This window comes from Chiloscyllium punctatum, chromosome 3 (assembly GCF_047496795.1).
Source record: "Chiloscyllium punctatum isolate Juve2018m chromosome 3, sChiPun1.3, whole genome shotgun sequence".
NCBI lineage: Eukaryota > Metazoa > Chordata > Chondrichthyes > Orectolobiformes > Hemiscylliidae > Chiloscyllium > Chiloscyllium punctatum.
Window position 1 is genome coordinate 81,145,412 of NC_092741.1, and position 12,069 is coordinate 81,157,480.

Sequence of the window (12,069 nt, forward strand, 5' to 3'; positions counted from 1 at the left end):
GATGTTGCCCCACCTGTTGAGATTTTTCAGCACTTTCTGTTTTTGGTTGTGAATAAATGTATTGTTTTTGGACTTGGTTTTCAGATTCAGAACTTTTTATTACATTTTTGGCAAGGAATGCCTGACCATCTTCTTCCATTGTTGGAGAATCCTGTCATCATTGATATATTTTGTGTATGTGATTCTATCCTCTACAAAGTGAGTACCAAATAAATAACTCAGAAATAAATAAAAGGAGCAACATGCATGAAATGTGGCACAACAAATGCCATTAAGACATAAGTTGAATCTGGATCTCTGTCTGTCCATCCTGGGGATAGAATTTCCATTTGAGTGCAGCCCCCAACCTGAGTGCAAATTGCAGTGTCATGTGATGATACAAATACCTGTCTAAATTAACCTGTATAATTATAACGTAAAAACCTCTGTGAACCAGAACAATCTACCAGTGAAACAAAGGTCCTGATCTTCCGTTCAGCATTGATGCTGTGCTCATTGATGCTGCCAGTGAAGATTTCTGCGACACTCTCTTCTGCGATCTTTCAGCCAGGGATTTCAATCCCAGTTTAAGGTTCGAAAAATCATTGCAGTCATTCAGGAGCAAAGCCCATACGTGCAAGAGAAGACTGACAGGTGATAATGCTCAGTTCAGTAAGGCTGGTCAATTACAGAATCATTGACAGGGTATTGACAAGGATCAACATTTCCAGGGTGAATGCACAGGGGACTCCTGCCTTTTTGGCCAAGAATTTAATACTAAGCTCAGTGTTGGAAACATTTTTGGAGGGTTCCAGACAGTCCAAATCAGTTAAACCTTCTGGGCAATTTTCACTCAACATTCTGCATGAGGATGTCCATAGAGTCCTGATGTACATCTCGTAACTTTTGTCCAATCTCCATTGATCCAGATATCAGAACATTTGGCAAAATGACATTACGAGCTCGCTTGCATAAACAAAACTGATGAACTTCTGATTGGTAACCTGTGAACTTTATTTTATCACAGTTGACAAAAATAGAAGCAGATTAATAATGGTGTTTAGTCCATCATCTATGAACATCTGATTTTAAATCACTGATCACCAAGGCAAATGTTTATCAAAACTTTTCATCTCGTACTCATCAGGGTAATTCATAAGAAATACAACGTTAAAAATCACACAACACCAGGTTATAGTCCAACTATAACCTGGTGTTGTGTGATTTTTAACTTTGTACACCCCAGTCCAACACCGGCATCTCCGAATTATAAGTATTACAAAAGTAAATGGAAAACACCATTTATACTGTATGGGAGGAGAGTGCCAATTAGGGTTGACAAATTGTCTCTGTTTGAGAGAAGCATTGCTCTGGAGAATGGTTAGCAGTGACTGACAATTACCTGCCAAGTTTTGTCTAAATTTTAAACCAGGTTAGTTCGCTATAATTGGTACAGACAATGCAGTAAGAAATGAGTCAGATAATGGATGCCGTTCGTGTTGTTGAGTTCAGATGGGTATAGTGTACACATGTTTTCTCCCTGCAAAGAACACATCCTTGTATATCAAGATCTGTAGCTTCTAGTATGTACAAAACTGCTACTCTGCAATCCCAGTTGACAGTCCTAAATTAATTGTCAGCCTAATTATTTGCGCAGTCATGATTATTTAGCAAATGTTGTCCAATTGTAGAATCACTAATGCTGGATACTTTATTATGAATTTTGCAACACTGGCTGGTCAGGTATTGACAGTACCTTGCCTGTTATGAAGATCAATGAAGATAGATTTGTGTTTGTCAGCAGTGGAAAACGCCCTTGCTGTTTTATCAATGGAGATGTCAAGTAAAGGGAGCTAATTGGAAGGTCTTATGAAAGGTGAATTTGAGCACAGGATTGAGCCCATGAAGAAATGTATAGAAATTCTTATGTTCAGCTGCAGATTCTAACATAGAAAATGTAGCAAATGCATCATCTACAGTTCAGAAACTTAATAAAGTAGACGACGGCCATTCTCTGGTTCTTTTCTGAGGACAGTGCCTGACTAATCAGATTCAGCATCTTAATAAAAAAAACAACCTGGGTACTTAATAGTCAGTCATTATTTATTTGTGTATTACCCTTGGCAATGCCTCAACCAATCATACCTCATCACCTCAGGAGATCTCCCACCCACAGCTTCCTACCTCATAGTCCGGGAACCCTGCACTGCCTGGTTCTACCACCTTCCCAAGATCCACAAGCCTGACCACCCTGGCCGACCCATTGTCTCAGCATGCTCCTGCCCCACTGAACTCATCTCTACCTACCTCGACACTGTCCTATCCCCCCTAGTCCAGGAACTCCCCACATACGTTCAAGACACCACACACGCCCTACAGCTCCACCAAGACTTCCGTTTCCCTGGCCCCCAACGCCTCATCTTCACCATGGATATCCAATCCCTCTACGCCTCCGTCCACCATGACCAGGGCCTTCAATCCCTCCGTTTTGTCCTCTCCAGATGTCCCCAACAGTACCCTTCCACCAACACTCTCATTCGTTTGGCCGAACTGGTCCTTACCCTTAACAATTTCTCCTTTGAATCCTCCCACTTCCTCCAGACCAAAGTGATAGCCATGGGCAGACGTATGGGCCCCAGCTATGCCTGTCTCTTTGTTGGCTATGTAGAACAGTTGATCTTCCGTAATTACACCGGCACCACTCTCCACCTCTTCCTCCGCTACATTGATGACTGCATTGGCGCCACCTCGTGCTCCCTTGAGGAGGTTGAGCAATTCATCAACTTCACCAACACATTCCACCTTGACCTTAAATTTACCTGGACCATCTCTGACACCTCCCTCCCCTTCCTTGACCTCTCCATCTCCATTAATGACGACCGACTTGACACTGACATTTTTTACAAACCCACCGATTCCCACAGCTACCTGGATTACATCTCTTCCCACCCTACCTCTTGCAAAAATGCCATCCTGTATTCCCAACTTCTCCGCCTCCGCCGTATCTGCTCCCAGGAGGACCAGTTCCACCACAGAACACACCAGATGGCCTCCTTCTTTAGAGACCACAATTTCCCTTCCCACGTGGTTAAAGATGCCCTCCAACGCATCTCGTCTACATCCCGCACCTCCGCCCTCAGACCCCACCTCTCCAACCGTAACAAGGACAGAACGTCCTTGGTGCTCACCTTCCACCCACCAACCTTCGCATAAACCAAATCATCCGCCTGGTCAGGTCCACGCCCCCCTACAACCCACCCTCCCATCCTGGCACTTTCCCCTGCCACCGCAGGAATTGTAAAACCTGTGCCCACACCTCCTCCCTCACCTCTATCCAAGGCCCTAAAGGAGCCTTCCACATCCATCAAAGTTTTACTTGCACATCCACTAATATCATTTATTGTATCCGTTGCTCCCGATGCGGTCTCCTCTACACTGGGGAGTCTGGACACCTCCTAGCAGAGAGCTTTAGGGAACATCTCCAGGACATCTGCACCAATCAACCACACCGCCCCGTGGCCCAACATTTCAACTCCCCCTCCCACTCTGCCAAGGACATGGAGGTCCTGGGCCTCCTTCACCGCCGCTCCCTCACCACCAGACGCCTGGAGGAAGAACACCTCATCTTCCGCCTCGGAACACTTCAACCCCAGGGCATCAATGTGGACTTCAACAGTTTCCTCACTTCCCCTTCCCCCACCTCACCCTAGTTCTAAACTTCCAGCTCAGTAACTGTCCCCATGACTTGTCCGGACTTGTCCTACCTGCCTATCTCCTTTTCCACCTATCCACTCCACCCTCTCCTCCCTGACCTATCATCTTCATCCCCTCCCCCACTCACCCATTGTACTCTATGCTACTTTCTCCCCACCCCCACCCTCCTCTAGCTTATCTCTCCACGCTTCAGGCTCACTGCCTTTATTCCTGATGAAGGGCTTTTGCCCGAAACGTCGATTTCGCTGCTCCTTGGATGCTGCCTGAACTGCTGTGCTCTTCCAGCACCACTAATCCAGAATCTGGTTTCCAGCATCTGCAGTCATTGTTTTTACCTCAACCAATCATGCCCCATTTGCCAAGTAATTAACCACCCATACAGTGTAAATGTTGTTTTTCCTTCACATTGGCATTTTTGTGAATTGCCCTGATGAGTGTAAATTGACAAGTTTCAAAAGGGCTTTCTTTGCTTTAGCAATACTCAATTTTTCTACTTCCAAATGACTATTAATAATTATGTCAAAAACAAAAGTACAGAAATACTTATTGATTTCATTGGTGTTAGCTAGTCATTTCTTGAGTAAATACAATTATTTTACTATTTAACAATTGTATAATATGCCTTTCTACTTAACAAAAAAGACAAAAGTTAAATTGAGGAGTTCCTTAAAATGTAACAAATGGTTGACTACTCAATTTAAAAATAAAATAAAAAGGCACACAATCGTGCATTAATAATTAAACCAACATATCAAGGAGGACTGACCCATCACACATTTGGTGTGAAATAGAAAGATAGCACTCAGAATCTAGATACAAAAATTTGTAATTTTGAACTGATCACTTGTTGACTTTGCACTCATAGAATTGGAAGACATTTATTCCAGATTTACAGACCATCTTTTAAATTCACCAATTTCGAGTGAAATGAAAATGTCATATTCCTTCATATTTCTCCCAAGGTTCTGACAGATGTGTTGATTCCAGCAACAATGCAAGAGATGCCAGAAAGGTAAGAGCATGTTCTTGATGGGAAAATGTGTAGAAATGATATTTTATTATTATTATTATTATTATCTAACTTTGTAATAGCTACTCCAAAGGATATTATTATTATCTGTCTGCGGAAAATCAATAAAATGTTTTATTTCTTCATTAATAATGTCATTTGTGAACTTCACTACAACAATAACTGAAAACCATTAATTGCACCGCTGTTTGATGCAAATACATATTTTAAAAAACCTTAAAGGTCTTAAATTCTTAAAGGATAAAAGATTAGATGTTCCAGAATTTTTTGCTTCAATGTTCTAGCATTGTTGTCTAGTCGCTAAACATGCAGAGTTAATTCTGAAGTCTTGCAGACACATTATACATCTACAGTAGCATCTTGACATATGAACGACCACATTCACGAACAAATCGGTTTACGAACCGAATTGTACGTAAAATTTTGCTTCAACATACGTACGAAATTCAAGGTACAAACGAAGGTGAACATTTAAAATGACAATGTGATGTCCCATTTTCGGAAAATTCTGCAACAAAGAAAAGAACAAGTTTCTCTGGATCGTTTTCTTGTGGCATAACCAACCTCCAAGAGACAAAAAAGAGTAAATACTCCGGAAATATCCGAACAATGGTAAAATTGATTCAGTTTGCGAACTTTTCGGTTCGCTAACCGGGTCCTGGAACAGATTAAGTTTGTAAGTCGAGGTGCTACTGTATGTTTTTCACTGCCTCAGGAAGGCAGCCAATATAATCAAGGATTTCTCCTACCCTGTTACATTGTACACCTTCTCTGCAGCCATAATGTTGTATTCTTCATTCTGTTCTATTATCCTAATGCACTTTAAACTACTACTCTCAAAAGGATTGTGAATCTGTAGAATTTGCTACCCCAAAGTACAGTGGATGCTGGGACAGTGAATAAATTTAAGAAGGAGGTGGATAGATTTTTAATTGGTATTGGGTTGAAGGGATATGGAGAGATGGCAGGAGCATGGGAGTGAGGAGAGCATGAGCTGTGATGGAATGGCGGAGCAGACTATGGGCCAAATGGCCTAATTCTGCTCCTATATCTTTTGAACTAATGAACTTTGTATGGTATGATCTGCCTGTATTACATACAAATAAAACTTTTCACTGTACCTAGGTACATGTGGCAATAATAAATCAAATCTAACATGCTCAGCCCTTTGGGAATGCACAAGAATCACACACAAATGCGCCACAGGTAGACCGAATACCAATAAGTACTTTCTGCAAATGTATGTGTATGCAGTAAACTACTTAATGATAGATACTATTTCTTGAAGTATAATGGATTTTTGTATGTTCACTTATATTTAAGAATATATTGAAAATCAAGTTGCAATGGGACACAGCACTGTCTGTTACTTTTTAATTATTGTCAGGTTCTGATATAATGCTCAGAAGTAATGTAGATTTTAAACTCTGGGGAAAGGTACTCTCTTAGTTTACCTTATTCCCCTCACATGTAGTTTAACCTTGGTATCTTGCTCATTCCATTTTCCTCTCATGTTTTTTGTGCTTCTATCATATAGTCATAAATGAGAATAGCTCTAACTTACCAGATGGTAAAGGCTGCAGAACACAAGTCTGGTTGCATGAGTTTCCTGAAATACAACTCTCTGAAATGTTTCTTGGTTAAAACAAATTACATTTCTCATCACCAGGGTCAAAACTGATACTTCAAAGAAACATAGCCACTTCCCGGTTTCACAAGTCATGCACATAAATTTGTAAAATAGAGGAGCTAGACTTTTGGCCTGGATGGTGGTATTTCTCACTCAACAGTTCTTGCTGTCATTAACCCATCATTAACAAACAGATTTGTTTTTCTTTATTTCAAAAATATACTTTATTCATAAAAAAATCTTTGTACATATAGTCAAACGGAGTTCAATTCTGTACAGTAGGATATCAAGGAAACAAACATTCATTGGAGTTTGACTCTATCCAAACAAACCAAATTAACAAACAAACTTCACTTTGGAGGTGCACACATCCATTGTGGTGATGTAGTGAGGCACACTCTTCTGCATTTTACAGACCCAAACACAGTGAAGTTGACAAGCTGCTGTTACCCGAAGTGTGATTAGACTGCAATTTGTCAATTGTGATTTAGGTAGATAATGAACCGAGGGTGAGTTAATCTTATTAGTGCTGTTTTGGACAGACACTTAAGTAAATTGATTTAGCATTTGTACCTTATTTGCATAACAATAGATACTTACTCATTAATTCATGATGTGGAGGTGTCAGTCTTGAACTGGGGTGGACAAAGTTAAAAATCACACTACACCAGGTTATAGTCCAACAGGTTTGTTTAGAAGTACAGGCTTTTAGAGTGCTGCTACTTCATCAGGTAGTTGATGAAAGAGCAGCGCTCCGAAAGCTTGTACTTTCAAATAAACCTGTTGGACCATAACCTGATGTTGTGTGATTTTTAACTGAGTTAAACCACGACCTATTTAAAATCATGGCTGGCACTGCATGGTGTCATTCGTCAGCAAGAAAGTGGATAAAACATCTCAAATGTTTCCTGCGTGCTGCTCTTTTTGATATACAGCATGATAAAATGATTACTTCATTTAGGTTGCTTGGTTCTTTTTTTGCCCCTCCCCCCCACCTTTTATTCTTTCATGGGATGTGGCAGTCATTAGCAAGGCCAGCATTTGTACCCAACTCTAATGCCCTTGAACCAAATAGCTTGCTTGCCCAGTTCAGAAAGAGCTAAGAGTCAACCTCATTGTTATGGTTCGAGAGTTATTAGTAAGGCAGACTAGGTAAGGATTCCAGATTAGAGAGTTTTTAATAAAAAGCTCCAAGGTTGCTGTTATCAAAAGTAGCTGCCAATTCCATATTTATTAGATTAGATTAGATTACTTACAGTGTGGAAACAGGCCCTTCAGCCCAACAAGTCCACACTGACCTACCAAAGCGCAACCCAGCCATACCCCTACATTTATCCCTTCACCTAACACTACAGGCAATTTAGCATGGCCAATTCACCTGACCTGCGCATCTTTGGACTGTGGGAGGAAACCAGAGCACCCGGAGGAAACCCACGCAGACACGGGGAGAATGTGCAAACTCCACACAGTCAGTCGCCTGAGGCAGGAATTGAACTCAGGTTTTTGGCGCTGTGAGGCAGCAGTGCTAACCACTGTGCCATCGTGCCACCCACCCACTGTGCCACCGTGCTGCCCACATTGATAGAAAATAAATTTTGCCAGCTACTCCACTGGGACCTGAAGTTATGGACCCAGCCTGTCAGCTTGAGTCTTTGGATTATTATCTAAGTGACATTACGATTGTGCCAACATCTCACCCTGCTTTCATAGACAATCATAACAAGCATAAAGGATTTTATACGAAGATGTAGTGTTTGTTGTTTTGAATAATATCAGTTAACTTTTTAAATTAGTGTTCAATACAGCAAAGGGACGAAGGGAAACAGGCAGTTCTCTAAATTGTTTGATTTTGTAAAATCCAAAAGAAACTTTCTCCAAAGGGTTTAGGACATTATCTAATTCAATCTATTTTTATTTTTCAGTTTGCTAGCAGATATCAGAAATTTTGCTAAGCATTGGGAGCACTGGATGTCGTCATCACTGGAAAATCTCCCAGATAGCCTTTCTGAAAAGAAACTGCCCATTGCACAGAGATTTGTTTCTTCTCTAAAACGGCAAACTTCATTTTTACATCTTGCACAGGCATGTGTTGAGCAAAATCAAATATTTGAATGTTTTCCATGTTGTACTTATTGTTAAGCCAGTCTAATGTATTGTCCTGCTCAGATTGCCAGGCCTGCTTTATTTGACCAGACTGTTGTGAATTCCATGGTGGCTGACATTGAAAAGGTGGATCTAAACAGCATTAGTTCACAGGCCCTACTCACAGTATCGGGTGGAACAGAACAGGACTTTGAACTGTATTCGGATTGTAAGTACATGATACTGGTCATGCCATTTTAATTAATACCTACAGGCTGTCACAGATAATGTAACAAAAGAGATAAGTATGCACATTACAGAAGCTATAATTTAAGACAAACATATGAAAGCATCACCTACAATCAATTGATAATTATTCACACAGGCTTTGAAACAATTATTCATTTCATAAACACAGTTTGCACTTCTGATATTGCTGTCTTTCAATGGACAGACCTCCCAATGATTGTAGCATCGATCTAACCCTGAGATCATTGTCCCAAAGGAGCCCTCCTTTATATAGATAAGTACTCCCACAAGTGGGTAATATATAGTGATGTATTAGTGAAACATATGAGAGCCTGGTAAGATTTAGACTCAGGATCATATTTTCCCAAGTGTTCAGTCTTAGCTCCACTGCCTCAGCAATGACAGTACACAGTCTACTGATGCCTATTCATCTCCCAGCATTATGCTGAAGCATAAAGGGCTGAGCAGGTCTGATGGGAAGAACAGGCACTGAACTTAAGCACCTTTAAGAAGAGGAATAGTGAAGTATTAGCTTGATTCCTGTTTTACCGGATTGAGTTATAAGAGTCAGCTTTTCCACATTTTATTTATAACGTATACAAATCTAATACTGGTTAAAAAAACTGAGTTTCTATATCATTCCTCATATTTAGTGATATGGGTCAAAATACTTCATTTTAAAGAAGAAAAGAAACATTGAATTCCAAAATCTTTGGGAAAAAAGCTAAATTGGAGAAGGTTGCAATGGGGATCAAAGGTACTGTTGAAGGCAAGGTTTTTTTTTTGTGAAATGAAGGCAGATGGCAATAGGGAATGAAATATGTAGTGATTTCCAGAGAGTAAGGAATTCAGAATGGACCTCATTGCTCCTATCATCTGGGCGGAAAGAAGATGCAAAAGGTTCAATTTCGGGGTACAGTTTATGCACCTCATGATATAAAGAAAGAGCAAGCTGGCACAGAAGTCAGCTGTCAACATCAAAACTGAAGCAAGTTTTCTCAGAGGTGGTAATGATGGAAAAGCATAAATCTTGTGACTAGCTAGGGTGTGCAGCTCATGGAGAGTCAAGCTGAAGACTTTTTTTGAGGAACCTTAAAAGGGGTTATTGGGGGATGAGGTAATGTGGAGGTTGATGGTAGTTGGGGGTACTATCATTTAGGTACATCCTGCTGATTCCGGGGGTTCAATGTACAAATTGCATTTTATCAATATAACTACAACCAAATATGCTGCATAAGCTAGAGGCATTGAAATCACAGATTGAAAGAATAGAGCAGAAAATGGAGCTGTTCTATTTTACATTCTGCTCTAGTACTTAATTTGCTGCTTGAGGACTAATAAAATCACTTCTTAAAAGTCATTAGAGGTAATGTCTAGTTCCATGTTTCTGTATCAGCATAGTCAGCTTTTGTAGATTAATTAATGCTTTGAAACAAAGTTTGATTCTGGAGGAAAATGATAGAAAATTGGTAACATGGGAGATTGTAAAAAGTGTTCCAAAGGAACATCTGTAATCACATTTGGTATCACCATATCTTAGAGGCATTATACATATTAGACAAAATCTCGCAAGTTGGTTCCACATTCCATTATTAATGCACAAGTTGGCAAGGATATGCAGGAGGTTAAGAGATGAGCCTTGAGCTCAATTCTACCGATCTTGATATATTTATATAATAGATAAGATAGATCTTGAAAAATGCCAAATATTTCCAGTATTTCTGATTTATTTGGATTACCAGCATTTTTTTAAAAAGGTTCATTTGTGGGATTTGGCTATTGATGGTGAGTCCTGCATTTATTCCCATTTGTTTGGAAGGTTGGTGGTGAGCTACCTTCTTTAACTGCTTTGATGAGGTGCAGGTACACCCATGGCACTGTTAGTAAGGGAAATGCAAAATTCTGACTCAGCGGTATTGAAGGAATGGCAACAGAATTCCAACTCCGGATGATGTATAACTTAGAGAGAAAGTTGTAGGTTGTGGTATTCATGTGGATCTGCTGCACTTGTCCTTCTAGAAGGTAGAGACTGTGAGTTTGGGAGATGCTGTCAAACTGGTAAGTGATTGCAGTCCAGCAGACTGCTTTCACTATGTGTTGGTGAGAGAGAGAGTGAATGTTGAAGTCATGCATGGGGTGCGAAGCAAGCAAATGTTTGGCCTAAGGTGGAGCTGAGTGTCCACAGTATTTAGCTTTGGCTGCATAATTAGAAGGTAAATTTACAACCTTTGTATCATAGAAACAGTATGTCACCTGTTATTTTTAAGTACTGAATTTCCACATCAAACTGACTGCAGGAAATTAGGTCTGGAAATTTTTAATGAGGATTTTATTTTCATGAGAAGTCAATTGTTAAAGTCATACCAATGTGCTCATCCCAGAAAGGGACACTTTAAACTCTTCTCTCTCATTCCTTCAGTAACAAATTGTAGTTAGAGAATTTAGTACGTTGTTTTGACTTTTCCTTTCTGTTTTCGCTCTTAATCAAATTTTTATCTTCACCTTTATGATTTGATTCTAAATCACCCACTATAATTCATCCTCGTCTGTCAATCCCGAATTCTAAATCTTCCTGATGACCCATTCCTCTTACCACATAGTTATCATTTCACTCTTCCAGAACGTTACCCCTTGAATACATTTTGAGTTGTAAGTTGTATCAATGACCTAGGCCCAATTCATTAACATCTGGCCAATAAATTAAACCCGAGGTTGAAAGCTTGTTAAATGGAAGTCCAAGCAGTTTGGAAAGAGCCAGCCTGTGAGCTTCTTGACCTATTGCTAGTGGGGTTTTGCCTTTTGAGAAGCTGTCAGCCAGTCAGTGGGTGACAACTTCTGCCTTCGAAGGACCAATGATTACTGCTCAGTCTTCAGGCGATCCACTGGTGAGAGGGTAAGTAGTTTTTCTTTGCCTGTTGTGGGATGTGGGGTGTCATTGGGAGAGGTCAATCAGAGGTAAGTACAAAGGGTGTCTTTCAGAAGCCAGATTGGGACAAATGGAAGCCTAACCCTTGGCAAGTCAAGGGTTTTTCCAGTGTTTTTCCAGTCTGGAAAGCAGTCTTTGCAGGAAATCAGGCTGGTGGTGAGTTGAGGCCGATAACTGACTGTTAGTTAACCAGTTAAAGGAAAGGTCCAAAAGACCTTTCTTGACCAGGACTTAATTAATGGGGTGGCGGGAAGGGAGTAAATATTTCTCCCTTGCTCATTTCTCTTCCCTCTTGCCATCTCCTTCACCTTCTCCTGGGGAGGAAATTTTAACCCTTTGTGTTTAATACTTGTCAGCTTATAGTTAATCAAAAGTCAACTTAAGCTTTTAATCTTCTACTGCCATTTGAAATTGAATGGTCTAAGTTTTCAAATAGTTAGAGCAATCTCACATTTTCCT

At 40.3% G+C, this 12,069-nt stretch overlaps 1 protein-coding gene across 1 annotated transcript in view; it reads left to right on the forward strand.

Annotated features, from left to right (window-relative positions):
- Positions 1-12,069, forward strand: part of rfx6 (regulatory factor X, 6) — an 89,359-nt gene that overhangs the window by 35,304 nt on the left and 41,986 nt on the right. The window contains exons 9-12 of the mRNA XM_072555793.1: positions 85-198; positions 4,656-4,705; positions 8,276-8,435; positions 8,520-8,664. Of these exons, the coding sequence (XP_072411894.1) occupies positions 85-198; positions 4,656-4,705; positions 8,276-8,435; positions 8,520-8,664 (469 nt within the window). The remainder of the gene's footprint in view (positions 1-84; positions 199-4,655; positions 4,706-8,275; positions 8,436-8,519; positions 8,665-12,069) is intronic.